Raw genomic sequence first — 25,806 nt, 5'->3', positions numbered from 1 at the left:
GCTGGCTTCAAATTGCAGTCCTCAGATCTGAGCCTCCTGAGTAGCTAGGATTATAGGTGTGAGCCACTGGCACCTGACTCCTGTTAAGGGTGTGTGTGTGTGTGTGTGTGTGTGTGTGTGTGTGTGTGTGTGTGTGTGTGTGTGTGTGTGTGTGTGTGTGTGTGTGTGTGTGTGTGTGTGTGTGTGTGTGTGTGTGTGTGTGTGTGTGTGTGTGTGTGTGTGTGTGTGTCTCCTGTTAAGGGTGTGTGTGTGTGTGTGTGATTTTTGCATAGCTAGGAGTTTCTTCTGGCCATTCTAGGCCTTGCTCTCTTTTCCCAGATGCCAGCTTATACCCAGCTCCTACATGTGGTATAGAACATGATGACATGCAAGGCCTGCCATGGCTGGCTGGAGGCTTGAGGGCCGCCTTTGCAGCTCACCCCTTGCTCTCCACCAAGGTGCTCCCGTGACTTTTCTTTGCTGTCCTATGGCCTGGGAGCATGGATCCATCGAATCTTCTTCCTTAAGACCCTCCATGGCAATCTCTTCCAGCCTAGTATCAGTCTAAGGGACTACTCCCTGTCAAGTCTGACACCTAGGTAAAAAGATGTGCTTTCACTGTGTTTACACTACCAGGACTGTCAAATCTTCCTCATCTCCACTCTGTCTGACTCTTGGGCACCATTTCTTACGTCCTAATAACAATTTACTGCTTTCTGTCCTAGTCTCTTCCAGTGAATCACTTTGAGCCCGTCTTTGAGACAAGGCCGTGTGCAAATAAGAGGAGACTACAGTGAGCTTGTGCCTAAGAGGAACAGTTAATACCACTCAAGCCACGGGAGCTGAAAGATGGGCCTCCACCTGCCTGGGTTACAGTGTTAGCTGAAATTGCTCCTTCTTAAGCTCTTTCATTTGCAAAGCAAATCAGGTATTGGGTCTACCTTCGGAAGTTTGAACTAATGTGTGGGAAAATGATTATGAAGAGGCTACTTCAAAAACAACCAGTTTCCTCTCAGCCTTTATCTTGGGCTTCCTGTGACCCAACCTTCAGGTTACTTTTATCAACACTATCAGAACATCAGATTGTCTTACCCAAACACATTTATGGCTCTGACTAAAGAATATGACAGATCACACATTCTTTCACACCTACTCCCCTTCCCCCAATCCCTTTTTTAGAGGCCTGGGGAAATTTTAGTTGGTAATCAAAGGCTTTATTTCTCCAGTTGTATCAAAGAATATAGCTGGGACTTTTCAACTGAATAAAGTAGTTCTCAGAGTCCGATACCAATCTTAGCAAGAGGATATTGCCTAACCTAACCTAAAAGTACTAGAGTCATCACAGAAATTTGAAGTTAGCCTTGATTTTTATTCCACTGTGAGTTATGCCTCTCAAGTCATCTTCTGTCTTTTCTTTTGTGCAAGTACTGGGGTTTAACCTTAGGATCTTATTCTCTTGCTTGGCTTTTTCTGCTCAAAGTTGGTACCCTACCAGTTGAGCCCAGTCTCCATTTCTGGCTTTATTTTGCTAGTTAATCGGAGATCAGAGTCTCATGTATTTGTCTGTCCAGGCTGGTTTCAAACCTTGATCCTCAGATCTCAGCCTCCTAAGTAGTTAGGATTATAGGCATAAGCCACTAGCCTCCAACAACACTGCCTTCTTTTGAGTGTGTATCTTCTGTGGCTCGTAGTTACTATTGTATATCTTGACTTAAAGCCTGCCTGCCCTATGTTGGGAGCTAGGAAGTTCTATTGGAGAACTCACCACCTTCCTCAGGAGAGGGGGTGGCCATGTTCATGGGGAATAGCAATCGGGCCTGTAGAGGAATGAACAGTGAGCTGCTGGATACAACATTCTTTTCTTGCAGCTGGCCTGGTATCCCACAGGTCTACTTGGCCCAAGGGTCAGAAAAGGCCACTGATCCAGGAAAGGGCTGACTGAAGTCTAGCTGCAGTTGAATGGTTCCGGATGGAGCAGGGAGCAGGCTTGGAAGCCTTGTGCATGGGTTGTATGCAGGAAGAAGAGCAGAAGGGATGAGAACTAATGAATCTAGAAAGGGTGGTGAGAGTAGCTGGGTCCTGCTGCAGACCGTGGAGGCACTGAAGGGTTTGGTGTGGGTCATTCTCTTGTTTGTGTTTTAGAAAAGCCACAACAGGAAAGAAAGAGTGGGGGGAGCAGACGCTGTATAGGCCAAGACCCTGGAGGCTAAAATAGTCATTGCCTTGAGAATAATTCCCTTGTTTATTCGGATCATTTGCTTGAACCAGTGAGATTGTATATATGTGTACACACCTACACGCACGCACACACACACACACACATTCATGGTGCCTGGTAAGTTTAGGCAGCCCATGTGCAGAAAGAGCACAAAATACCTGAACCTCTTTCTGTTTGATTTAATACCAGCTAGTAGGAAACAAGGCACAGACAGCTTGAAGATGGCAGGAAGGATGAATTAGAAGACAGGCACTTTGGGACCTTCAGGAACATGTCTGGCCCTTACGAGAACAGGAAGACGTGGGCACGATGACCAATTAGAGGATTTGGAAATGGAACCTGCCCTTGAGTTGATGCATGAAACCTCAAGATTAGCAAGATGGCAGCCCTGAGACTAGAGAGAGTCCCTGCCTTGTCCTGAGTGGAAGGTGGCGGGAACTGAGAAACTAACCCTGTGTGTTGACGGGTCAGGCCTGGCTTGGCTTCCTTAGAGAGTCTGAGGGTTATGTTTTGCCTTGAGATGCAATTGATGTGGGTACCTTGAGATGCCCACTGAGATGACCTGGCAGAGCATGAAGGAAAAACTGAAGTCCAAGTCCATGTCACAGACGAGAGTTCCTGAAGGCATTTTTTTTTTTTTTTTTTGGTCAGAGGCCAGCATTTCTATTTGTAGCCCTCACCCCCCCAAAAAAATCTTTCAATGAAAGATATACAGCTATACAGGAGAGCCACGTGAGTTCCACCCCCCTACTCCTTTTACCCAATCAGTAAACTACTATCGGATGCCAGTTAGACATAATTTACCCCGTGGCCAACAGTAGAGGTAACTGATGGGCAGGAGGCAGGGAGGGGTAGCTCAGCCTTGGCTGTCAATGGCACACAATCCATGACATAGACATCTCCGTGGCTATTGCCCAACTCACAAGCATCATGGTAACTTTCACTTAATCCTCAGGTTTTCTCTGCTCACTCATTTGGTTTTCTCTTCTTGGTAGTCAGAGATTTATTGTTGGATGTTTAAATCCATAGCTCAGAAGTCCCAGACTGGAAGTAAGTAAGAGTTGCATTTTGACCATTGAAGCTTATCTTGTGACAGACCAACCAGAGCCTGCCCCTGGCCTTTCTGTGGCTATCCTCAATCTTTCTGTTTGACAGACTTTCCCTTTGTCATCCTCGTCTCACACACAAAGTGTAACCCACAACTCATATCCTGTGGCAGACTGCAGCTCACATTCGCCATTGAATGCAAATGAGTTTCAATCAAAGAAGAGGAAATTAAATTTTTTCAGTGTGTATCTCCAATGGCCCTCAGAAGCCTTCATAACTCTTAGTTATTTATTGCCCTTGGCAGGTTGGTATTTTATGTGGGCAGGGCGAAACTGGCTGTGGTCAGGGTGAGACTTAAAGCTTTTGATTTTCCCCCCCTTATTTTGAAAGGGTTAAAAAAGATGTTATATATTTTAGGTGTAATGTTAGTATGAGTATTATTTTTTGTTGCCTGTGACTAGATCCAGATTCTTGCAGAGATCATAGTTCCTGAGGCAAATTTTGGTCACAGTTGGTTTTGGTTTATTTGTCTTCTTTTAATTTCTTTCAAAGCACACCTTTTTGAGATATAATTTGCACACTGTAAAATTAAGTCCTTGTGTGTGTGTGTGTGTGTGTGTGTGTGTGTGTGTGTGTGTGTGTGTGTGTGTGTGTGTGCCTGTGAATGCCCATATAAGGGCTTGAACTCAGGGCTTGGGCACTATCCCTTAGCTTTTCCCACTTAAGCCTGGAGATCTAACACTTGAGCCACATGCTCCACTTGTGGATTTTGGTGGTTAATTGGAAATGAGAGTCTCTCTTACCTCCACAGACTCATGGTTTCAATCCAGTGTCCTCAGATCCTAAGACTGCTGAGTAGCTAGGATTATGGGCATGAGCCACTCACACTAGGCTCTAATTTATTCTTTTCAAACCATACAGCGGTTGTTTTGCCTATTCATAGAATCATGCATGCAACCTTCATCACTATCTTCATCACTGTCTTAGACTGTTTTATCATCCCCCAAGGAAACTATGGCCATTATCATAACTCCCTTCTTCCGCCCACCACTCTAGCCCCTAGCAACCGGTTTTCTGTTTTTGCCTCTACAGATTTTCCTATTCTGGTATTTCCTATAATACTCATGGAATCTTTCCATACCCGTGGAGTCACACCATATATGGCTTTCTGTATCTGGCTTAGTTCATTTAACATATGTTTACAGAGTCTATTCATCCTGTGGTATGTATCAGTAATTCAGTTCTTTTTTTACTGTCAATATTCCATGTGGTGTACCGCATAGACCACATCAGTTTATCCATTCCCTAGATGATGGACATTGGGTCCTACTTGTTTGTTCTTATGAGTAATACTACTATGAACATTTGTGGAGACATGTATGTACAGGATTGGAATTTCTGGATCATGACTATATTTACCTTTTGAGGAACTGCCAAAGTAGCTATGCCTTTTTCTCTCCCTCCTTCCCTTCCTCTCTCCCTCTTCCTTCCTTCCTTCCATTCTTCCTTCCATCCTTCCTTCCTTCCTTCCTTCCTTCCTTCCTTCTTTCCTTCCTTTTTTTGTGCCAGTCCTAGGGCTAGAACTCAGGGTCTGGGTGCTTACCCTGAGCTTTTTTGGCTCAATGCTAGTGCTCTCCTACTTCTGCCACTTCTGGCTTTCTTTGCTGGTTAATTTACAAAAGTCTCAAGGCTCGAGTGGTAGAGTACTAGCCTTGAGCAAAAGCTCAGGGATAGTATCCAGGCCCTAAGTTCAACCCCAAGACTGGTTAAAAAAAAAAAAAGTCAGCTCATGATCACTCTTATACCAGCTATGTTTTACATATCAACTTTAAAATTTAAAAATACATGTGTATATATATATATATATATATATATATATATATATATACACACACACACACACACATATCCTGATTTTCTCATTATAAAATGAAGTTTTACCTCATTTATAATAGCTCTTCCAGATGGTTGTGTGTGTGTGTGTGTGTGTGTGTGTGTGTGTGTGTGTATGTGTGCACACATGCTTGTATGTGTGTGATTGTGTGATTGCTTTGTCCTTTGAGACAGAGTCTACAGTGTTGCCCAGGCTGGTCTCAAACTCATGGAGTTCATGCACTTAAGCGATCCTCCTGTGTGGCTGGGATTACAGGTGTGTGCCATTACACCTGGCTTCCCTTCAGCACCCTTTTCATAGTAACTTATTTTGAATTCTAGTACTTTCAGGGTTTTAAATACCAAGCTATCTTGGGTTATTTAGTTTGGGGCTCGAGGTATTTGTTTTTCTTGTATATAGCTTAGAATTTGCATTCTTCCTGCCTTAGCCTCCTAACTCTTCTTTTTTTTTTTTTTTGCCAGACCTGGGGTTTGAACTCTGGGCCTGGGCACTGTCCCTGAGCTTCTTTTTGCTCAAGGCTAGAGCTCTACCACTTAAGCCACAGAGCCACTTCTGGCTTTTTCTGTTTGTGGTACTGAGGAATCGAACCCAGGGCTTCATGCATGCAAGGTAAGCATTCTACTACTGAGCCACCTTCCCATCCTAACCTCCCAACTCTTGGGATTATAGGCTTATGCCACCGATTTTCTTGTTCTTTTTGCCTCAGCTTTGATCAGGTTTCCCTTCCCTGTGAAATTATGGGATATTTGTGCCCTACTGGCTTACTTCCTTTCTTTCTTCCTTCCCTCCCTTCCCTTCCTTTCCCTTCCTTTCCCTTCCCCTCCCTCCCCACCCCCCTCTCTCTCGACTTGGGCTCTGTCCCTGACCTTTTTTGTTCTACCACTAGAGCCAGAGCACTACTTCTGGCTTTTTCTGAGTAGTTTTTTGGATATAAGAGTCTCACAGACTTTCCTGTGAAGGCTGGTTCTGAACTATGATCCTCAGCTCTCAGCCTCCTGAGTAGGTAGGATGACAGGCGTGAGCCACCAGCACCGGGCTCCTACCTACTTCCTTCTTTGCTTGCTCTGACCTCCAACCATTTTCAGTTATATCTTTTATCTTGTCAGATCAATAGCATTTAATGTCTGTTCTTCAGTCATAGTTAAGTTCTCCATGACTTGATTGGTTAGTCCCAAGATTGGAGAATCAAAGAGAATTTGCATTATTACGACTTTCAATATTGTTCACTGTAGAGACAAGTACCATGAGCCATGTGAAGATTCTTTTTTTTTCTTTCTGTAGATTCAGTATAACATTTCCACGGGAAAGAAGGGGAAGCATACAGTTGATTCTCTTTCTTTTTCTCTTCCCTTTTTCTTCCTTTTCCCAATCCCTGGGGATCAAACACCAGGACCTTGTGCATGCCAAGAAAACAGTCTCCTGAGCCAAACCCCAGCCCAGATGTTTTTTTGGCTCAGAAATATGTGATGATATGATTCATGGACTCACTCTGCAAGGTGTCTTAGCATTTGTATCTTATAAGGCCTTGTACTCTTTAATTATCTTTGCTATTATGTCCCCAGTAAGAAAAGGTAATCTGGGCTGGGAATGTGGCGTAGTGGTAGAGTGCTTGCCTAGCATGCATGAAGCCCTGGGTTCCACATAAACAGAAAATGCTGGAAGTGGCGTGGTAGAGTGTTAGCATTGAACAAAATAAAATAAGCTCAGGGGAGGGAGTAACATGCTCTCTAGGAAATGTACTCATGTAACTGTAACCCCTCTGTACAATATCTTTACAATAAAAATAAAATAAGCTCAGGGACATTGCCCAGGCCCTGAGTTCAAGCCTCTGGACTGGCAGAAAGAAAGAAGGGGTTGGGGAGGGAGGGAGGGAAGGACAGGTAATCCTTAAGAAGAAAATCGTCTTTCCATCTTGTTCTCATGCCATTTATGACCTCTTAGTAAATTAAACCAATATCCCTAAAAGTTACACACTGTAACTTCACTTGTAAAATAAACACAGCCAGTTCTTTGAATGCCATTGTGATTAGAGTTACATATATTTTATTTTATAATGTGTTATAAATATATAAATACTAAAGAATAAAGCTTTTTAAAACACATAAATTAAAATGTCGAGCTTCCACACTGTAAATATTTCTTCTTCATCAGCCTTTTTAGGTTTTCCAAAAAGTGTTTCCATGTGCTCTTTGTGGAGTCATTCACAGGACAGTGTTTCTAAAAACAAACAAATGAACACAAAAGAACCCCACGTTTCATTAAGTTGGATCAGTAAGCATTCTACCCTTGCTATCTGTCCAGCCAAGTTTGTCAGCTTGGTCCAGCCAGTGCTGTCATTTGCCAGTTGAACAGTAATCAGACCAAGGCCTCCAGTCTAGCTTGACTGTCAGTCAGCTCCAAGATTTGCCTGTCTTTTTGGGGGTGGGGTGGGCTTGAACTATGGGCCTGAGCACTGTCCCTCAGCTCTTCAGCTCAAGGCTAGTGCTCTACCATTTGAGCCACAGCACCACTTCCGGTTTTTTCATGGTTTATTGGAGATAAGAGTCTCACGGACTTTCCTGCCCGGGCTGGCTTTGAACTGTGATCCTCAGATCTCAGCCTCCAGAGTAGCTAGGATGACAGGTGTGAGCCACCAGCGCCGGCTAAGATTTGCCTGTCTTTTGGTACATGCTACTTACACCTCCAGAATTAGTTACTTTGCCACCAGGACCTGTCTTCCTTCAGAAGTGCCACAGTCTCTGGAGAGGTATGTCACAGCTAGAAGCTACTCAGAGGAAGGTGCTTCGCCTCTGCATGGCTGCCTGGCCTGCAGTAAACACACCCCCTCTTCCTTCCACCCTCCACCATGCCAGTCCCATGGCCATTCCAAGTCTGCATCGTGGTGACTTGCAGGACATGTGACAGTTGGTCACTCTGTCCTTAGAAGAGTGTCTTCACTTGCCTTCTGGGCACCAGACTTTTTCCCATTTTCTCCCACTTCACCAGTTAACTACTCTCTGCTAGCTTCTCCCTTGGGCTCAGTTCTTAGATCTCCTCCATTCTCTGTTCACTTATACCTTAAACATTTATACTTTAAGTGGCATCTACCTAAGGAATCTTCTCCGTCTGACTGTGTGTGTGCGCGCATGCACACCAGTACTGTGGCTTAAACTTAGGGCTTCCTGCTCTTGCTTAGCTGCTTCTGCTCAAGGCTAGCTAATGCTTCCACTTGGGCCACATCTCTGCCTCCAGATGTCTTGGGTGGGCAGATTGGAGATAAGAATCTCATAGACTTTTCTGCCTGGGCTGGTTTTGGACCCCCCCATCCTCAGATCTCAGCCTCCTGAGTAGCGTGAACCACTGACACCAGCATTGTTTTTTGTTTTGTTTTTAACAGTACTGGAATTTGGAGCCATGGCCCCAGGCTTGCTAGGCAGGTGCTCTACCACTTCAGCCAGGCCCACAGCCCTGGAGTGATCACTGGAAATCATACAAATGACAGCATCATCTGCCCTGCTCGGTACTGCAGATCTTTCCCACCATCCTGGGGGGCAGAATCCAAAGGCGCTCATGTGGACCGATCCACCAGTCTTCCCTTGCTTCCTCTGATCCAGCCACACGTTTTCCTTTTAGGTCAGAGACCAGGACTCCAACTCGGTATCTGCTGAGTTAGCTCATTGGCTAGTGCTCTACCAACTGAGCCACGCCTCCAACCACGCCCCTCCCTCCCCTTGAACAGGTGGAAGTCATGTCCTCCTAAGAACCTTGGCCTGGCAAGTCCTCCTGTGCATTAGTTGTGTGGCCTTGCTTCCTTACCCCAGTGTCTGCTCAGAAATGTCACCCCCTCCCATAAATCATCCTCTCTCCCATGACCTGTGCTCCTAACTCCTAACGTTGCTCTTCAAAGCATAATCACTACTAGACATGGTATTACCAAGGCTTGTGTCTTCCAAGTCCCCCAGTCAAACATTTCCTGAGGGTGGGGATCGCCTGCTTATCTTTAATGCTGCAGCCTTGATGCCTAGAACAGCCTAGAACCTGGTGCTTGAAGAGCCTCAACAAACACTTGCTGAATGCAGGTGGCTGATCAGAGCACCACAACTCATAAGGAAGATGGCTTGGAAGCCAGGCTACTTTCTACCAGAGCAGCAGCAACAGTGTAGCTTACCAACGTGACCCTGCTGTAGAGCGCCCTGTAGAGTCTTCTCAGATGATGGAGAATGTCGTGTTCTTTGCGTCTGGTCAGACACTGAGTCAGCTCACTGCCATTTTGGTAGGTCTGCTGAAGCACAGTCATAGCCCGGCAGAGGTTTTCCATCTCAGATGTGTTCTATAAAGAGAAATACCACAGATCGCCATGGCCGGCTCTTGTTTTCAACATGGCAGATTTCTTTTTGTCCTCCTGATTTCTTCTTTCCAGGAAGACAAATAGAGAAGGTGACTTTGCCCAACTGTAAATCAATTTTCACATATCCTCAGGCCTCAAAGCAAGGCCCTGGCTCGTTACAAAATTCTGTCTCCCTCCTTCCCTCTCTCTCTTCTCCTCCCTCTCCCTCTCCCCCTCCCTCTCCTACCCAGGCTATATTGGAACCGCCATCCTCAGATCTCACTCAGACTCCTCAGTAGCTAGGATTACAGGTGTGAGCCAGCAGTACTTGGCACAAATCTCTATAAACAACCTCTCTCAAGCACACTTTGTCTCTTGGATCCTCCCAGTTTTTGTTTGTTTGTTTTTGTTTTTAACTGTTGTTCTTTTTTCCCTTGGGGGTTTTGATGAAGAGAGAACTCAAATGAAGCCGATTCAGATCATCTGTGTCTGCGGCCCGTGGCCGTCGGAGTTCTTTCCACACAAGGCACCTGAATCAGCTCTTAGGCATTTGCTCTTATGCCTGTGACTGGCTTGCCCTGAAGATCAGCCATGTTTGCTGAATGAGTGGACTCTCTCCTCAGGCCGCACTGGGCGTGTGGCCCACCCCAGTGACAGAGCTGTGGCTGTGGAGAAGTTTGTGGTCCAAGGGAGGAGTGAAGACATTTCTCCCATATGTGGAGAGGTAAGTGAGCAGTTTGGGGCAGGGAGGCTCCTGGGAGAGGTCACCATTGAAGTAGGCCCTCAGCTTCTGTAAGGGGCCTTTGGCTTATAGTGGCAAACACTGAGAACTTGGAAGGCTTGCAGTCTGGGCACTTGGCTCTTCCTGGGGATGTTGAGACTTAGAAGAGTGAATGTGCACGAAGGAAACTTTTGTGTGAGTATGTGTGTGCGCGCGCGGGCTGGTCCTATGGCTTGAACTCAGGGCCTGGGCACTGTCCCTGAGCTTTTATGCTTAAGGCTAGGGTTCTACCACCTGAACTACAGCTTCATGTCTGGCTTTTGGGAGATTAATTGGAGGTAAGAGTCTCATGGACTTCTTTGCTCAGGCTTGACTTTGAACTGTGAACCTCAGAGCTCAGCCTTCTGAGTAGCTAGGATGACAGCCCCAAGCAAGGAGAGAGGGCTGTGTCTCCATCCATCCAGGACTGGGTTAGCCTCTCATTGTCCACATCCCTAGAACCTGGAGAGGGGTCTCAGCGTGAGCTCTGTTTCTAGGGGGTTCAGAAGCTATCTCTAGCCTCCACTGGAACCTGACCTCAGCCCTTGCTGCTGTGGTCCAGGGTCGCTCCTCAGGAGTTTGTTAGAGACCCCACTCTGACCTGCTGAGCCAGTGCAGTGGAGAGCATTCTGGAAAACTCCAGAAGAGGTACCGTCCAAGCAGATTTTAAGTTCTTACAATTACTGACTTTTTATCTTGACTATCAAAGTATTGTTTTTAACAAAAATGAATTTTCCTATCTTGCCAGCCAGAGATATCATACAGTTAATATTTCAGCAATTAGCTTCCCAGGCTGTTCTAAGACATTTTTTTTTTCCAAACTAGGAATCTGCTGTTGTTACTGTTCTGTTAACTAATGTACACTAGGTCATTCAGTAGTCGCTAAGAACATTTGATTGAAATCTGCATTTAAAAACTCATTTTGTATTTGCACCCTAGTTTATCTGTCCCCTGCTCCTTGACTGTCAGGATACATGTGTGCACACACATGGGCATGTGTGTACACGTGTGTGCATGGGCTAGTACTGGGGATTGAACTTGGGGCCTAGCACTTTCCCTTAGCTTTTGCATTAAAGCTGGCGCACCTCCACTTCCAGCTTTTTGCTAGCTAATTGGAGATCAATGTCTTACTGACTTTTCTACCTCGGCTGGCTTTGAACTGCAGTCCTCAGATCTCAGCCCCCTAAGTAGCTACAAATACTGGTGTGAGGAACCAGCACCTGGCTCAAGATAGTTTTTCAAAGGACTATCTAAAGGCAACAAAGATAACATTGGAGCCTGCATCAAATAGAAAAACTTAAAGGAACTCTTTCTAAAGGTAGATTCAGTCAAAGGCCTTAAAATTTTAATTTGATTGGTTTTGCTGCCAAAGGATAACACTTTATCCTACCTTCTGACTTCTTGCCAGATGTTGTCCACCTATTTGTGGGGCTCTTATGTTCTATGGAGTGGGGGGTGGGGGCAGGCAGGTCTGGCCAAGGCTCAGAGAGGCACTTTGACAACCCAGTCAACCTGGCCATTCATAACTTCTCAGAAAATGACTCAAAGTCAATCTAGGGCCCATACCACAAGCAAACCTGTTCCTCTCAACAAAACGGAAGGAAGTAGCCACTTAGGAAGTTTCTTGTGCTATAGTGGCTTCGGTAGACTTTTTTTTTTTTTTTTTTTTTTTTTTGGTTATGGGGCTTAAACTCAGGTTCTGGGCACTATCCCTCAGCTCTTCAGCTCAAGGCTATTGCTTTACCACTGTGAGCCACAACTCCATTTCTGGTTTTCTGATGGTTAATTGGAGATAAGATTCTCACAGACTTCCCTGCTCGGGGTGGCTTTGAACCACAATCCTCAGATCTCAGCCTTCTGAGTAGCTAGGATGACAGGTGTGAGCCACCAGACTTGGCTTGTGTAGACGTTTAACTCAGTTCTCAACTGGCTTCCATCAGAGCTATGAACATTTAGTCCTATTGGTAATTGTTTATCATTGTCTCCAAACCCAATCAGCCAGTGCTATGAACACAAGCAGGCAAAACTAGTTGAGCTCTCTAATATCTATGAACTTCAGCTCTCTATAGTATATAGGAAATAACTCCACCGAAAAAGTCCTTGCTCATTCCTACTTTGCTCTTGCCCAAACAACCTTGGTTTCAGTAACAGCCAGACAAGTGTAGCCTGTGAAGTCCAAGATATATTCTTTCCAGCAACTGTTGCTCATCTCAGAAAATTCTGGAAGGCTTATTCCCCATAAGAAATAAAATCAACACTAGACTTGGAATGTTAACTCACCTTCCGAAACAGTGCCTTTTACTTCCACACGACACTTTAGTGGGGTTTATGAAATAATAGTCTTTTCCTTTTCAGAAACATCCTAACAGCTAAGCAAACAGCAATGTGAGCGGGAAAGAAAATGGAGAAAGGAGGTGGTTAATTCCAGGAGGACTAGAAGCCGTGAAGGGCCAGGCCTGTGTGACAGGTGAGCACTAAGGAAAGTGTGTGGATTTGGTATAGGACCTGTGTATTGTGTGGTAAGCAAGGTGAAGGAGAACTGAGAAGAGCCTGGGTAGAGGTGAGAGGAAATGAGCCTTCTAGTAACCACACAAAATGAATGCGTTGCCCCAGGCTTACAGTCAAGACAGCTTCGACAACAGTTTCAGCGGCTGGCCTTCAGAATCCTTGCTTCTCTGCAGTCTGTGCCTTTACTGTAACTGGAGAGGCACAGTATGGCACAGATGGCTCACACCTATAATCCTAGCTACTCAGGAAGCTGAGATCTGAAGATTGCAGTTTGAAGCCTGCGTGGCAGGAAAGTCCATGAGACTCTTATCTCCAATAAACCACTCAGAAAACACGGGAAGTGTCACTGTGGCTCAAGTGGTAGAGCATTCAAGCTTCAGGACCAACAAAAATTAATAATGATGATGATGATGATGATGATGAGATGGATTCCAGCCATCCTTCAAATCACCTTCATCTCTTCAAATGTGGAAACTGAGCCTCAAAGAACTGAGTCTCAGAATTGCCAAAGGCCATATAGCCAGTTAATGTCAGAATGAAAACCATAGGTCTGTCCTTCTAGACCCTCAGGACTCTCTCGGGGCACCTCCCTGGCTTCCCTCAGCTTTGCTAGAATCTTCTCTGCAGTGTAAAGGCTTCTGCAGAGCCAAGGCACACCCCAGTAGGTGCCATCTAAATTGAAGGACTTGGAAGTTACACACACACACACACACACACACGCGCGCGCGCACACACACGCACAGAGTTAAGTTGTATGTGTATGTATTGTCCTTCAGAAACTCATCTGGCCTTAGAGTCCTGGAATAATCTTTAACAAAATGAGATAGTGAAAAATAAATGTCTGAAGCAAGATGGACCCCATTCGTGGCCTGGGTGCTTGGCTGTGGACCCACGCGCCCTCCCTCCCCCCGGCCTCACAGCCTGCCCAAGTTGCCCATCTAGTACCTATAGAAAACAGGTAGTTAGGAGTAACCCCTGGTTAATCGAGGCTTTGGGGTTTTCATTCTCAGTTGTGTGTTTCCATGAAAACAGGAACTGCAGCGCTCAGAGCTATCGATAGGGCTGTAGTCATGTGTTTGTCGGAGAAAATGCACTATCAGTTGTCACATCTATGTCCTCCCACTGCAGATGGAGGGGTGGGGGGTGGGGGTGAGAGAGAGGGAGGGAGGCAGAAAGGCTAGATGCCCAAGCAGAAGCAGGGATGGGATGAACCCACTGTGTGCGGCAGGTCTGTTCAGAGGGGACTCGCGGCAAGCCGGCCCCAGATCCCAGAGCCTCTTTGGTGACCAGACTGTCGAAGAAGAAGGCTCTGATACCATTTTGTGTTGCCATATGAAGTCTCTTAGACAAAGTGAAAGCTCTCTGGGCCTGTAATCTCAAAATCTGTGTTTGTGAGAGTATCTGGTTTTTACAAAATGCCCTGGCCACAGAAAGCGTCTCATTGAACAGGCCTCTGGTGTTCTTGGTATGATGCCAAGGTTGGCTAAAACTCCAAAGTGCTTTTCCTTCACCAGATCTGAGTTAGCTTGGCCAAATACAGATATAAATGTGTGTGTGTGTGTATAGAGAGAGACACACACACACATACACACACACACACACACACACACACACACACACACACACACACACACACACATCTTTTCAGTTCAGTGAAACCAGAAATGCCAAAACATACTCAAAAATTCTCATTGTGCAAAAAAAACCCACCACTGCCTTATGTGGGCTGCTCCGCTTTCTAATTAGAGAAGTTTCTGGTTTCCACACTTGTGGATGCTCTCCTCTCTCAAGTCCCTCATCCGCACAAGCAGCCCACAGGATGGCTTTCTTACCTGGGGGCCAGCAAAGTCAAAGACGTCCGCTACAGTCAGTTCGGTGCACGGAGTCTTGGCATAAGCAGGGACGAAAGAATAAAAGACAGAATGAACTTCCACCTCCACAGATAAATCCTTGACAATCCTGCGTGTCACTCCCTCGCCTCAAGAAGACTTCTTGCAATCTCCCCCTCCCAAAAAAGAAAGTAGGCAGGAGAGAACCTTACTTCGCTCCCCATCCTACCCCCCCCCCTCCCATGGACAGGTACCATCTTTTTCTCAGCAGTTCAGTTTGCATGGCCTACAACGACCCACAGCTAACATCTGATCATCGGGAGAGATGGTGCCAGATAGACTACTCACCTTTCTCCCTGACAGTGTGTTCAGGGTTTTGATGATCTCTCGCAAGGCATTGTCGCATCTGTGAGCAGGGCTGGCGGTCGTCCATGCTAGCAGGCAGAAGAGGAGCGGGGCCGTCAGCTGGGGGGTGAGACCCATCAAGAGATCTCTATCGTCGGTGACAAATGTGAGGCGATTCGTTTATCAGGAGGCGCGAACAATGCAATTCTGACCAGAGATATCTCTATATATAGATTTAAAAATTGCTGAAACCGAGGGAAAATAAGTTTACATTGGAAATTTTCATTACACCAGATTGTCAGTCATTTGGCAGGGGTGGGGCCAATCAGCGCCTCTCTTCCAGGAGAAAAAAATGCCTCAGAGAAACAGGTAACATGTTCCTATGAAATCATACCAGTAGAAAAATGAAACCTTTTTTTTTTTAAAAATTAACTACAAAGTTAGAGCATAGGAAATTACACCATAATTTGGTCTTTAGATTAATCTTATCAGTTTAGCAGTTGTGCTGGCTTTTGCTTTTCATACAAGGAAGAGGCCACAGGTGTCCGAATTGTGTTACTACCATCTTTCCTGGGGAAAGATAGAGTAATATCAAGAAAATTTGACTTGCACATATTTTGACCTGGCTTCTTTCAAGTATGGGGTGTGTGGGGGTGGGCATCTTGGAACTCTCTCATATGGGAAAACAGAACCAGGGCTCTTCTCTCTTCTCTGGGTAAAACAACAGGCAAAGGTTCTCTCTCTCTCTCTCTCTCTCTCTCTCTCTCTCTCTCTCTCTCTCTCTCTCTCTCTCTCTCTCTCCCTCCCTCCCTCCCTCCCTCCCTCTCTCCCCTTCTCCCCCCCTCTCCTCTCTCTCTCTCTCTCTCTCTCTCTCTCTCTCTCTCTCTCTCTCTCTCTCTCTCTCTCTCTCTCTCTCTCATACTTGAACTTAGTACCTGATGCTTTTGCTCTTTGGCTAGTGCTCTACCAACTGAGCCATACCTGCAACCCCCAAAGTCTTCTCTTGTTCCAGTTTGTTTTTGCGGTTTGAGATCTTTGGGAAAAGGACAAATGATATCAAATTTGAGACCTAGCAGGCTCATAAGATCTTTACCAGTATATAGAAGCTTTCAAGATCATCTCTCCCAATGCTGAGAGAGAGAGAGAGAGAGAGAGAGAGAGAGAGAGAGAGAGAGAGAGAGAGAGAGAGAGAGAGAGAGAGAGAGAGTGTGTGTGTGTGTGTGTGTGTGTGTATTAGGGCTTGAACTTAGGGTTACCTGGACAATGTCTCTGAGCTTTTTTACTCAAGGTTAGTGCTCTACCACTTGAGCCAGCCACAACTCCCTTTTCAGCTTTTTGGTGGTTCATTGGAGATGAAAGTCTTACAGACTTTTCTACCTGGCCTGTCTTCGAACCTCAATCCTGAGATCTCAGCCTCCTGAGTAGCTAGCATTACAGGCATGAGCCATGGGCTCATCCCTCCTCTCTGGGTAGAACTTCGTATCCTTTAACCAACCTCTCCCCCACCCTTCCCATTCCCCAGCAGCATGTCTGTGCCTGGCATATTTCACTTAACATCCCTAAACCTCTAGCTCATCTGTGTTGTCATGAACACCTGTTTCTAAGGCTGGATGGACTTCTGTATGTAACCCAGCACCTCCAGTTCTGAGGAGGGGAAGAGAGAAGCAGACAGCCGTGGCGGGGAGGTCCTCACTGGGGCTGTACAGGGAGGCTGCTCTCCTCCTGCTCCCCACCCCCCTCCCCGCCGTGACTTCTGACGCCACACTTTCACAGGGTCACAGCGCTGCCTTCCATAAGACTGCCTTTCCCTTCGTCCCCAGGCATAAGTCAGCACTCCTCAGACCCTTTCATTTCCCACCAACTGCTTACAAATTTAGAGTTCCTCGGGGTCCCCTCTCAAGAAAGAGAACTCAGGAAAGTGTAACGCAGAAGTAGTTGTTTTATTGGACAAGGATCTGAATGAGAAGTAGCCAAAAGACACAGAGACCCCCCTCCCTCCCCAAGCTCAGAACTCCCATCGTCATGGCCTCTTTAGCACTTCCCTATGGGACAAAAAGTATTTTCAGACTGCAGGGACTGAGTGGGGGGGAGCATGGCAGGGAGGAGTCCCATCAGGTCTTGTGTCTGAGTTTTTCCTAGAGTTTCTGGGAAGCAAGGTTGAAGGGACTGTTGGCTGCTCCGTTGAACCCGAACCCATCCTCCAGCCCCACTCTCCAGATCCAGGCCAGTCTCACCGTAGTCCCTGGTGTGGCCAGCTCTACCCTGAGGCATCTTGTTCAGATGTTAAACTCTTTAGGGGCTCACTAGGAATCATTGGGCTAGCATAAACTATCGGGACCCATCAGGAATATATATATATATATATATATATATATATATATATATATATATATATTTTTTTTTTTTAAGAAACACATATCCCTTGAGTGACTTCAGTTGATTCTCTAGGCTTTGTGTTGTGTTGGTAGGCTGGTGCTCTACCACTTGAGCCATGCCTCCAGCCTTGCTTTTTTGCTGCCTATTTTGGAGCTGGGTTCTCTTGATCTTTTCAGCCTGAGCTGGATCCAAAGTTTACTACTGTATTCTAGGTCTCAGGCTCCTGAGTAGCTGAGATAACAGACATGAACCACCAGAACCTAGCTGAAGTTTAGTTTGTGAAATAAGCATGAGGTGTCTTCATATGGAGAAAGGGTAGAGCATTGAGAACTTTCAGCCTGCTCTGGTCAGGCTCCTGGAGAGTCCAGTTAGGTAGGTTCTTGAGGGAAAGCTCAGGCATAGAGGAACAGGTACAGGAGAAAGACAGTTCTAGAGTATCTGTTCTAGTGGAAAGGCCTTTTGTGCACTCAGTAGGCATTTTCTGGGTGCTGCTCAGGGCCAGTCTGGACCAGAGGCTCTTTGGGCAAAGATGGCAAAACAGGAAAGGAAGATAATATGGAAACCTTTGGATCAGGAGCAGAATACAAGCTTGTTTGGCTTGTTTCAATAGTTGAATGAAGCCAAAGAAAAGGGAATCAACTTTCCTGAACATCAGGAACTGATCAGATTTCCTCAAAGAGTAGAAAAAGAGCCCAGTGGCCATGGCTCACACCTGTAATTCTGGCTACCCAGAAAATGAAGAGCTGAAGATTTTGATGCCAAGCCAGCCTGGGCAGAAAAGTCTGTGAGCCTCTTTATCTCCCATTAACCACACAAAACGAGCCAGAAGTAGAGCTGTGGCTCAGGTGGTAAAGCATCAGCCTTGAGCAAAAAAGCCAAGCAAAGGTCCCAGAGTTGAAGTCTCAGTACTGCCCCCTCCAAAAAAAAAGTAGAAGAAAATTGGGGTCATGTAGCCTCAAGTGATGGCACCATGGTGGCTGCACATGCAAGGGAGCAAGCAGAAGTTGGGAAAGCATAATTCTGCATTAAAGAAGAGAGCAACAGCCAGGCACTGGTGGCTCATGCCTGTAATCCTAGCTACTCAGGAAACTGAGAGCTAAGGACTGCAATTCAAAGCCAAATCCAGACAAGAAAGTTCATGAGACTCTTATCCCCCATTAACCACCAAGAAGCCAGAAGTGGAGCTGTGGCTCATAGTGGTAGAGCCACTAGCCTTAAGCACAAAAGCTCAGAGACAGTGCCTGGGCCCTGAGTTCAAACCCCATGACCATCCCACCCCCCCCCCGCCAAAAAAAAGAGCAGTGGCGTCCAGGAGGCCCTCAATCCTGTAGGCCCCAAAGCTCAGGAGGGAACGTGAAGACGACACTGCTGGACTCTGTGTGTGGCAGGGCCCTTTGCTGCATGAGCAGCGCTGACTCCTCTGTCTCCATAGAGATCTTGTTTCTGGCCCTGGAATGCTTGGCACTCCACGAAGGGCAGCTGTTACCAGAGGTGAACATGGTGCATATGTGTCTCTCCCGGTGTGACCCTGGCAGACCCCGTCTCATCCAGAAGCTGGGGGTGAATTAGGAGGTTGTGCTAGAAAACAAGTGCTTGGGCTAGGACTTGGTACATCATGAGTGCTAGTGACAGCATTATTATTATTATTATTATTATTATTATTATTATTTTGTCAGTTGTGGGGCTTGAACTCAGGGCCAGGGCACTATCAGTGAGCTATTTTGCTCAAGGCGAGTGCTCTACCACTTTGAGCCACAGTGTCACTTCCGGTTTTCTAGTGGTTAATTGGAAATAAGAGTCTCACGGACATCTTTCTCTTTCTTTCTCTTTCTTTCTTTCTTTCTTTCTTTCTTTCTTTCTTTCTTTCTTTCTTTCTTTCTTTCTTTCTTTCTTTCTTTCTTTTCTTTCTTTTCTTTCTTGTCAGTTGTGGGGCCTGAACTCTGGGCCTGGGCACTGTCCCTCAGCTCTTCAGCTCAAGGCTAGTGCTCTACCACTTGAACCACAGCGCCACTTCCATTTTTTTTTTCTGCTTATGTGGTGCTGAGGAATCAAACCCAAGGCCTTATACATGCAAGGCAAGCGCTCTACCCCTGAGCCACCTTCCCAGCTCCCCTCATGGACTTTTCTGCCTGGGCTGGCTTGGAACCATGATCCTCAGATCTCAGCCTCCTGAGTTGCTAGGGTTACAGGTGTGAGCCACCAGCACCCAGTTGGTTGGGTGAAAGGCTGTGGCACTTCCTGTTTCAGGGACAGGCCATGGCAGGTTTGTCACATAGGCTTTTTCCCCACACTTGTCGCTCTGGGATGATGTGTCTCCTTTTCAGTCTTTGGTCCATATCTCTTTCTGTTGAGTCACAGTTGTGGCCATGGCTTAGGGGACCTGGAAAGGTGGCAAGATGTAGATTTTGCTGTGGCAGCTCTAGTCATAAAAGCACTTTCTGCTGGGTGCTGGTGGCTCACACCTGTAATCCTAGCTACTGAAGAGGCTGAGAATCTAAAGATCATGGTTCAAAGCCAGCCCAGGCAGGAAAGTCTGTGAGACTCATCTCCAATTAAGGACCAGAAAAGCTGGATATGGAGCTGTGGCTCAAATGATAAAGTTAAAACTCAAGGATAGTACCCAGGCCCAGAGTTCCAGCCCCAGGACTGGCACACACACAAACAAGTATCTTCCTCAGGGAGGTACTGGGCATAGCAGGTGCCAGCCTGGACCCTAGGTTTGGAAGAATAAGAAGAACTGTGTGCTACCTTTTTTGTTTTTGTCTTTGTCAATCCTGGGGCTTGAACTCAGGGCCTGGGCGCTGTCCCTGAGCCTCTCTGTACTCAAGGCTAGCACTCTACACTTAAGCCACAGAGCCTCTTCGGGCTTTTTCTGTGTATGTGGTACTGAGGAATGGAACCCAGGGCTTCATGCATGCTAGGCAAGCACTCTACCACTGAGCCACCTTCCCAGTCCTGTGTGCTGTCTTTGAGGTTTCATGGGAGTCCTGGCCATCCCCTCCCCAGGGCCATGGCTTCCCCCACACCTGCAAATTGCCCCATGATGGGGGAAAGACATCCCTCCCCAGCCCAAAGTACTGGGATGATGGCACCCCCATTTCTGCTTCCTCAGACCCTTGGAGAAGCCAGTTTGAATCGAGACTCAACTTTGGCCAAGTCTGAGACAACCTGCTGTGCGCACTCAAGCTGGCAAAGTCTCCAGGAATGGGCTAAGCAGGGCGGACACAGCCCCGCACCTGTCTCCCAGCAGCCAGCACCCGTGAGGGCCCAGGCCCCCTCCTAGTGCCTCCCGGGCTTCGGGAAAAGTGGGGACTCTGATGTAGGAAATAGATGGGGTTCCATGAGGGGCAGGGGGGCTGGTAGGGTGTCAGGAGGGGACCACGGAGAGTGTGGCTGGGGTGGGACCGAGGGGAACACTGCAGATGGGAGTCACTGTACAGGAGAGCAGTGTCCAAGTGCAGGCAGGGGAATGGGGGGGCCTGGCTGGTCTGAACCCCAGCTCTGTGTCACCTTGGGAAAGTGGCCGTGCAGATGTGTCTATGTATAAACTGGCCTGGTAGAGCTGTGAAAGAAAGAACGTGTAAGAGAATCAAATGTTTGGCAGAGTGCCTGGCACAGAGCAAGCCATCAAGAAAAGCCACTTGTAGCCTAACTACTACTCAGGAAGGCTGAGACCTAAGGATTGGAGTTAGAAGCCAGTCCTGGCATTACAAACCCGAAAGACTCTTATCTCCGGTTAACTAGCATAACGGGAGAAGCAGAAGTATGACTTAAATACCTTCAGCAGAGAAGCCAGCATGAGCAGAGGTCGAGTGCAAGCCCCAGTGCCAGCGCGTGCAAAACCAAGCAAGAATGAATAAAAAGGCTGGGGATGTGGCTCAGTGGGAGCGTGCTTGCCTAGCATGCATGCATGCATGAAGCCCTGGGTTCCATTCCTCAGCACCACATACACAGAAAAAGCTGGACGTGCCAGACTGCTAGCCTTGAGCAAATGAAAGCTCAGGGATAGTGCCCAGGCCCTGAGCAGTCCTGAGAGGCGTGGGGTGGCCTGGTCAGGTGCTGGATCACTGGGTGAATTGACAAGTTGTGAAATCAGTGGGAAAGATGGCTGTGAGCCCAGGGGACGGATGGAGATGAGAAAAATCAGGCAAAATGGAAGCCATTGTGTGGCCAGAACCTTTGCATTTGAGACAATAGGCCTCATAATTCCATCTGGAGGGGGTACTCTGAGCACAGGCCTCAGCTCAAGGAACCCCAGCTCATCCAATGCAAACGTGCCGGCATCCAACCCGCCCAAAGCTCCTGCCTGGTCCATGTGTCGGGATGAAATGGTAGGGATGTGGTGGGGCATGGGGAGGGGAAGGCGGGTGATGAGGAGTTAGAAGCAAAAGGGCCATAAGGGGGTGTGTGTGTGTGTGTGTGTGTGTGTGTGTGTGTGTGTGTGTGTGTGTGTGTGTGTGTGTGTGTGTGTGTGTGTGTGTGTGTGTGTGTGTGTGTGTGTGTGTGTGTGTGTGTGTGTGTGTGTGTGTGTGTGTGTGTGTGTGTGTGTGTGTGTGTGTGTGTGTGTGTGTGTGTGTGTGTGTGTGTGTGTTGAGGAGTTAGAAGCAAAAGGGCCATAAGGGTGTGTGTGTGTGTGTGTGTCTGAGCTGTGACCTCAAGGTGTCTACAGGTCCCACTCTTCTCCGGGGAGAGCTGAGGTCAGGGGACACTGCTAGGCCCTTCATCTGCCCTGGCCCTGATCAACCCCTTCTGTGGACCAGGAACCCACCTCAGAGTCTTCTGAGACTTTTGTTTTTTTGTTTGTTTTTTGGTCAGTCATGGGGCTTGAACTCTGGGCTTGGGCACTGTCCCTCAGCTCTTCAGCTCCAGGCTAGTGCTCTACCACTTGAGCCACAGCGCCACTTCCGATTTTATTGGAGATAAAGAGTCTCACGGACTTTCCTGCCCAGGCTGGCTTTGAACTGTGATCCTCAGATCTCAGCCTCCTGAGTAGCTAGGATGACAGGCATGAGCCACAGGGCGCCTGGCTTCAAAGTCGTCTTCTTCTTTTCCATTTAAAAAATATCTCCATCCTCCACTGGAAACTGGGTGTATGCTTATTATAGCCATGTGGGAAGCCAAGATTAGAAGAAAGGAAAGAGTAGGCAAAATGAGAAATTGCTGTTCCTAGTGGCATCTGCAGCTCCCCAGGCTGGCAACATGGGGTGAGTGGAGGGGGTGGGGGGAAGAGGGAGGGTCGCAGATCCCTCTGGGCTGAGTGTAAAGGGACACCAGAGCTGGCTGGGATCTTCGTCCCACGAGAGTTTCAGAAAGCTCTGTGTCCCCCTCCTCCCCCAAGCCTGTTCACAGAGTAGCGCACAGCGGAGCTGACGAGATCTGCTATATTTAATTGAGATGCCTGCGTCACTCTGACCGCATAGCAGCCCCGGCCGGGCACGGCTGGGGAGTTTCTGAGTGTGTGACATGGTAAGAGAATCACTTTCCATCCAGAGAAGGCTCTGTGGAGGGGAAGGGAGAGAGAGAGCCACAGAAAGTGAGGTTGTAAGTAGAAAATTGCTTCTGGGGTTTCAGATGGCCTTGTCATGGCCCAGGGGGGGCGGGGGGACCCTCCCTGGCTGCTGAGAAAATCAGTTGTTCTGGGAAAGTTCGTTGCACACCCTGGGCCCTGTTGCTTTTGGGTGGAGCTGAGAAATGAATGAAGATAATGAGACCTCGTGTGACTTGTTAATGTTTTTTTTTTTTTTCCTCCCTGAGTTAAGATAGGACAGCCTGGACCTGTAGAACTCTGGTGATCCATCCCAGGCCTCAAGCCCGGCTAGCCTCCATCTTTGGAAAGGAGTTGGTCCAAAGGAGGAGCAAGGGCTGGAGGTTGGCATATTGTGTCTGCTCACCCAAGAGGCCAAAAGATGCCTCCCAGCTGACCAGAAGGCCAAAGCGATAAGCTGATGGTTTTGATAAAGCCTGGCCTGCAGTCCCAAGGAAATGGCTTGGGGCCTTAGCCCCCAAGGCCCTGCCCCTTCTCAGAGAAAGCCTTGGAGTGCATTCTCACCCCCTCATCCTGAGCAGTACCGGTGATGGCTGCCGAGTTCACCAGAAACTGGCCTGTGGGTCTCAGTTTTTCACTTGCACCTTCTTCTAGTGAAACCTTACCAGTTCCTCTTCTTGTGAAACCTCCCAGTCTTGGGTTTCTGAAGGGCTCCTGGCCCTGGACCCTCAGCTAGCAAAGGCCTCTCATTGGCCAGGCATACTGACCTCAGCCCCCTTCTCTCTGGGCCCTGCTTGTGTAAGAAAGAAGCCACGTGTGCCTGCAGAAAACTCTCCCAGTAACACTAGGGGTCCAGGGGTGGGAATGTGGCTTCGTAGTGAAGCCCTGGGTTCGATTCCTCAGTACCACAAGCACAGAAAAAGCCTGAAGTGGCGCTGTGGCTCAAGTGGTAGAGTGCTAGCCTTGAGCAAAAGCTCAGGGACAGTTCCCATGTCCTGAGTTCAAGCGCCAGGATTGGCAACACAAACAAGCAAATGCTAGGGGCCTATCACCAGCTCTGCAGCTAACAACCTGACACTGAGGTCGGTCTCTCTCCCTCCTTCCTTCCCTCTTTCCTCTTCTCCCTTTCTCTTCCTCTCCACCCCATCCTCTTTTCCCTTCTCTTTCCCTCTTGCCACCAGCGCTGTCTTAGTTTTATGGCTGCATGTAAAGCATCCTTCACCCTTGGTGGGGGCCCTGTGCCCATTTCAGCTCACAGCTGGGGACAGTCTCCTAAGGGTGGTGGATGAGGGCTGTGGTGGTTGGTGCTGAGGATGTGGCAGGCTGTGGCCCCCTAGTGGTAGAGCCTGGCATAGCCCTCCCGTCCTCCGTCCCCCTCTCCCCCCTCAGGCGAGGTGCATCATCCCTCCACCCTCCTGGAGCCCAAGTCCAATGGGTGGGAAATGGTCCCTGGGGAGTTTCCCTCCAGCCGGCCCCAGTGATTTCGCCAGGAGAGCTGTCTGGCTTGTATTCTGCAAGACAGACTTACGCCTTGATCCGGTAGAGAGAACGAGGGTCCATGTGCGTGAGCACCGCTTTGCTGAATTCTTGGGTTTTGATTTTGTGTAAAGAAAAATCATTCCCCCTTTATAACTACCTCCTGGCTTTGAACTCCTAGAGCGGCCTCCACTGCCAGCGGAGGGGAGCGGCTGCAGGGCAGTGTCCCCCTTGGGGCCACTGGGGTTCCTCCTGATGCTAGTTCTTGATGTGGCACGGTTCCTGGCAGTCACTAGTCCACGTGGCTAGTTCCCTGCTGGCCCCAGGCAGGACTTAGGGGCTGCCCTGCCCTTGGCATCAGCAAGACCCGTCCCGCCCCCCTGTCCTGCACAATTCCGGCCCCCCTGCCCAAGGCTGATGAGCGGCTCCGCTAGCGGCACTGCCAGCCTCCGCTTCTCCCTTGCCTCTTCCCTGGGGGGTGCCCCTTCCCTTCCCCCCTCCCCCATCAAGTCCCCGCCATGTCCCCAACTGTCACCCATGAGCTCTCACACCACAGGCCCTGGGCCACCGGCCTGCCGTTCAGAGTGCTTCACCCTTTGCAAAGATATCCACCTTTCTGGGCCCACCTTCTGCTCTGGGCACTGAGCAAAGGCGCTGACGGGCCTGACCTGTAGCTGGCGCTTGCTGAGGCCTAACAACAAAGAAGGCAGAAGCTAAAGCTCCGTTCTGAGTCAGAGAGGAGAGAGTGTGTAAGAAAAGTAATATATGTCGGGCGTTGGTAGCTCACGCCTGTAATCCTAGCTTCTCAGGAGGCTGAGATCTGAGGATCACAGTTCAAAGCCAGCCCAGGCAGGAAAGTCCATAAGACTCTTATCTCTAATAAACCACCAGAAAACCAAAAGTGGCGCTGTGGCTCAAGTGGTAGAGCACTAGCCTTGAGATGAATTGCTGAGGGACAGTGCCCAGGCCCAGAGTTCAAGCCCCATGACCAAAAGAGAGAGAGAGAGAGAAAGAGAAGTAATATAGATGGGGTGTTTTTTTTTCTTATTAGTCGTGGGGCCTGAACTCTGGGTCTGGGCGCTGTCCCTCAGCAATTCATCTCAAGGCTAGCGCTCTACCACTTGTGCCACAGCACCACTTCCGGCTTTTTTCTTATGTGGTGCTGAGGAATCGAACCCAGGGCCTCAGGCATGCAAGGCAAGCACTCTACCACTGAGCCACCTTCCCAGCCCTCAGATGGGGTGAATTTGATCAAAGTATGTATATGCTTATATGTAAATACCACAATAAAAGATTTTTTTCTTTTTTTGGTACATCATGGGGCTTGAACTCAGGGCCCAGGTGCTGTCTCTGAGCTTTTTCTACTCAAGGCTAGCACTCTGCCACTTTGAGCCACAGCACCACTTCCAGTTTTTATTGGAAATAACAGTCTCATAGATTCTCCTGCCCAGACTGGCGTGGAGTACAATCGTCATTTCTCAGCCTCTTGAGTAGCTAGGATTACAGGGGTGAGCCACCAACGCCTGGCTCCAAAAGCTCTATTGTGCAGTTGATTTATGCACTAATTTCTTTAAAGCCTTGCT

At 48.0% G+C, this 25,806-nt stretch overlaps 1 protein-coding gene across 1 annotated transcript; it reads right to left on the bottom strand.

Moving 5' to 3' along the window:
- Positions 1 to 7,244: 7,244 nt before the first annotated feature.
- LOC138808023 (interleukin-4-like) lies at positions 7,245 to 15,053 on the bottom strand. The gene is made up of 4 exons (XM_069993988.1): positions 14,890 to 15,053; positions 14,545 to 14,598; positions 9,286 to 9,447; positions 7,245 to 7,355 (listed from the first exon to the last, which is right to left on the bottom strand). The coding sequence occupies exons 1-4, from the start codon at positions 15,022 to 15,024 to the stop codon at positions 7,245 to 7,247; spliced, it is 462 nt and encodes a 153-aa protein (XP_069850089.1). The 5' UTR covers positions 15,025 to 15,053.
- Positions 15,054 to 25,806: the final 10,753 nt, after the last annotated feature.

Source organism: Dipodomys merriami, unplaced genomic scaffold (genome assembly GCF_024711535.1).
Source record: "Dipodomys merriami isolate MVZ:Mamm:240054 unplaced genomic scaffold, mDipMer1.0.p SCAF_44, whole genome shotgun sequence".
NCBI lineage: Eukaryota > Metazoa > Chordata > Mammalia > Rodentia > Heteromyidae > Dipodomys > Dipodomys merriami.
This window is presented reverse-complemented; position numbering and strand designations above follow the sequence as displayed.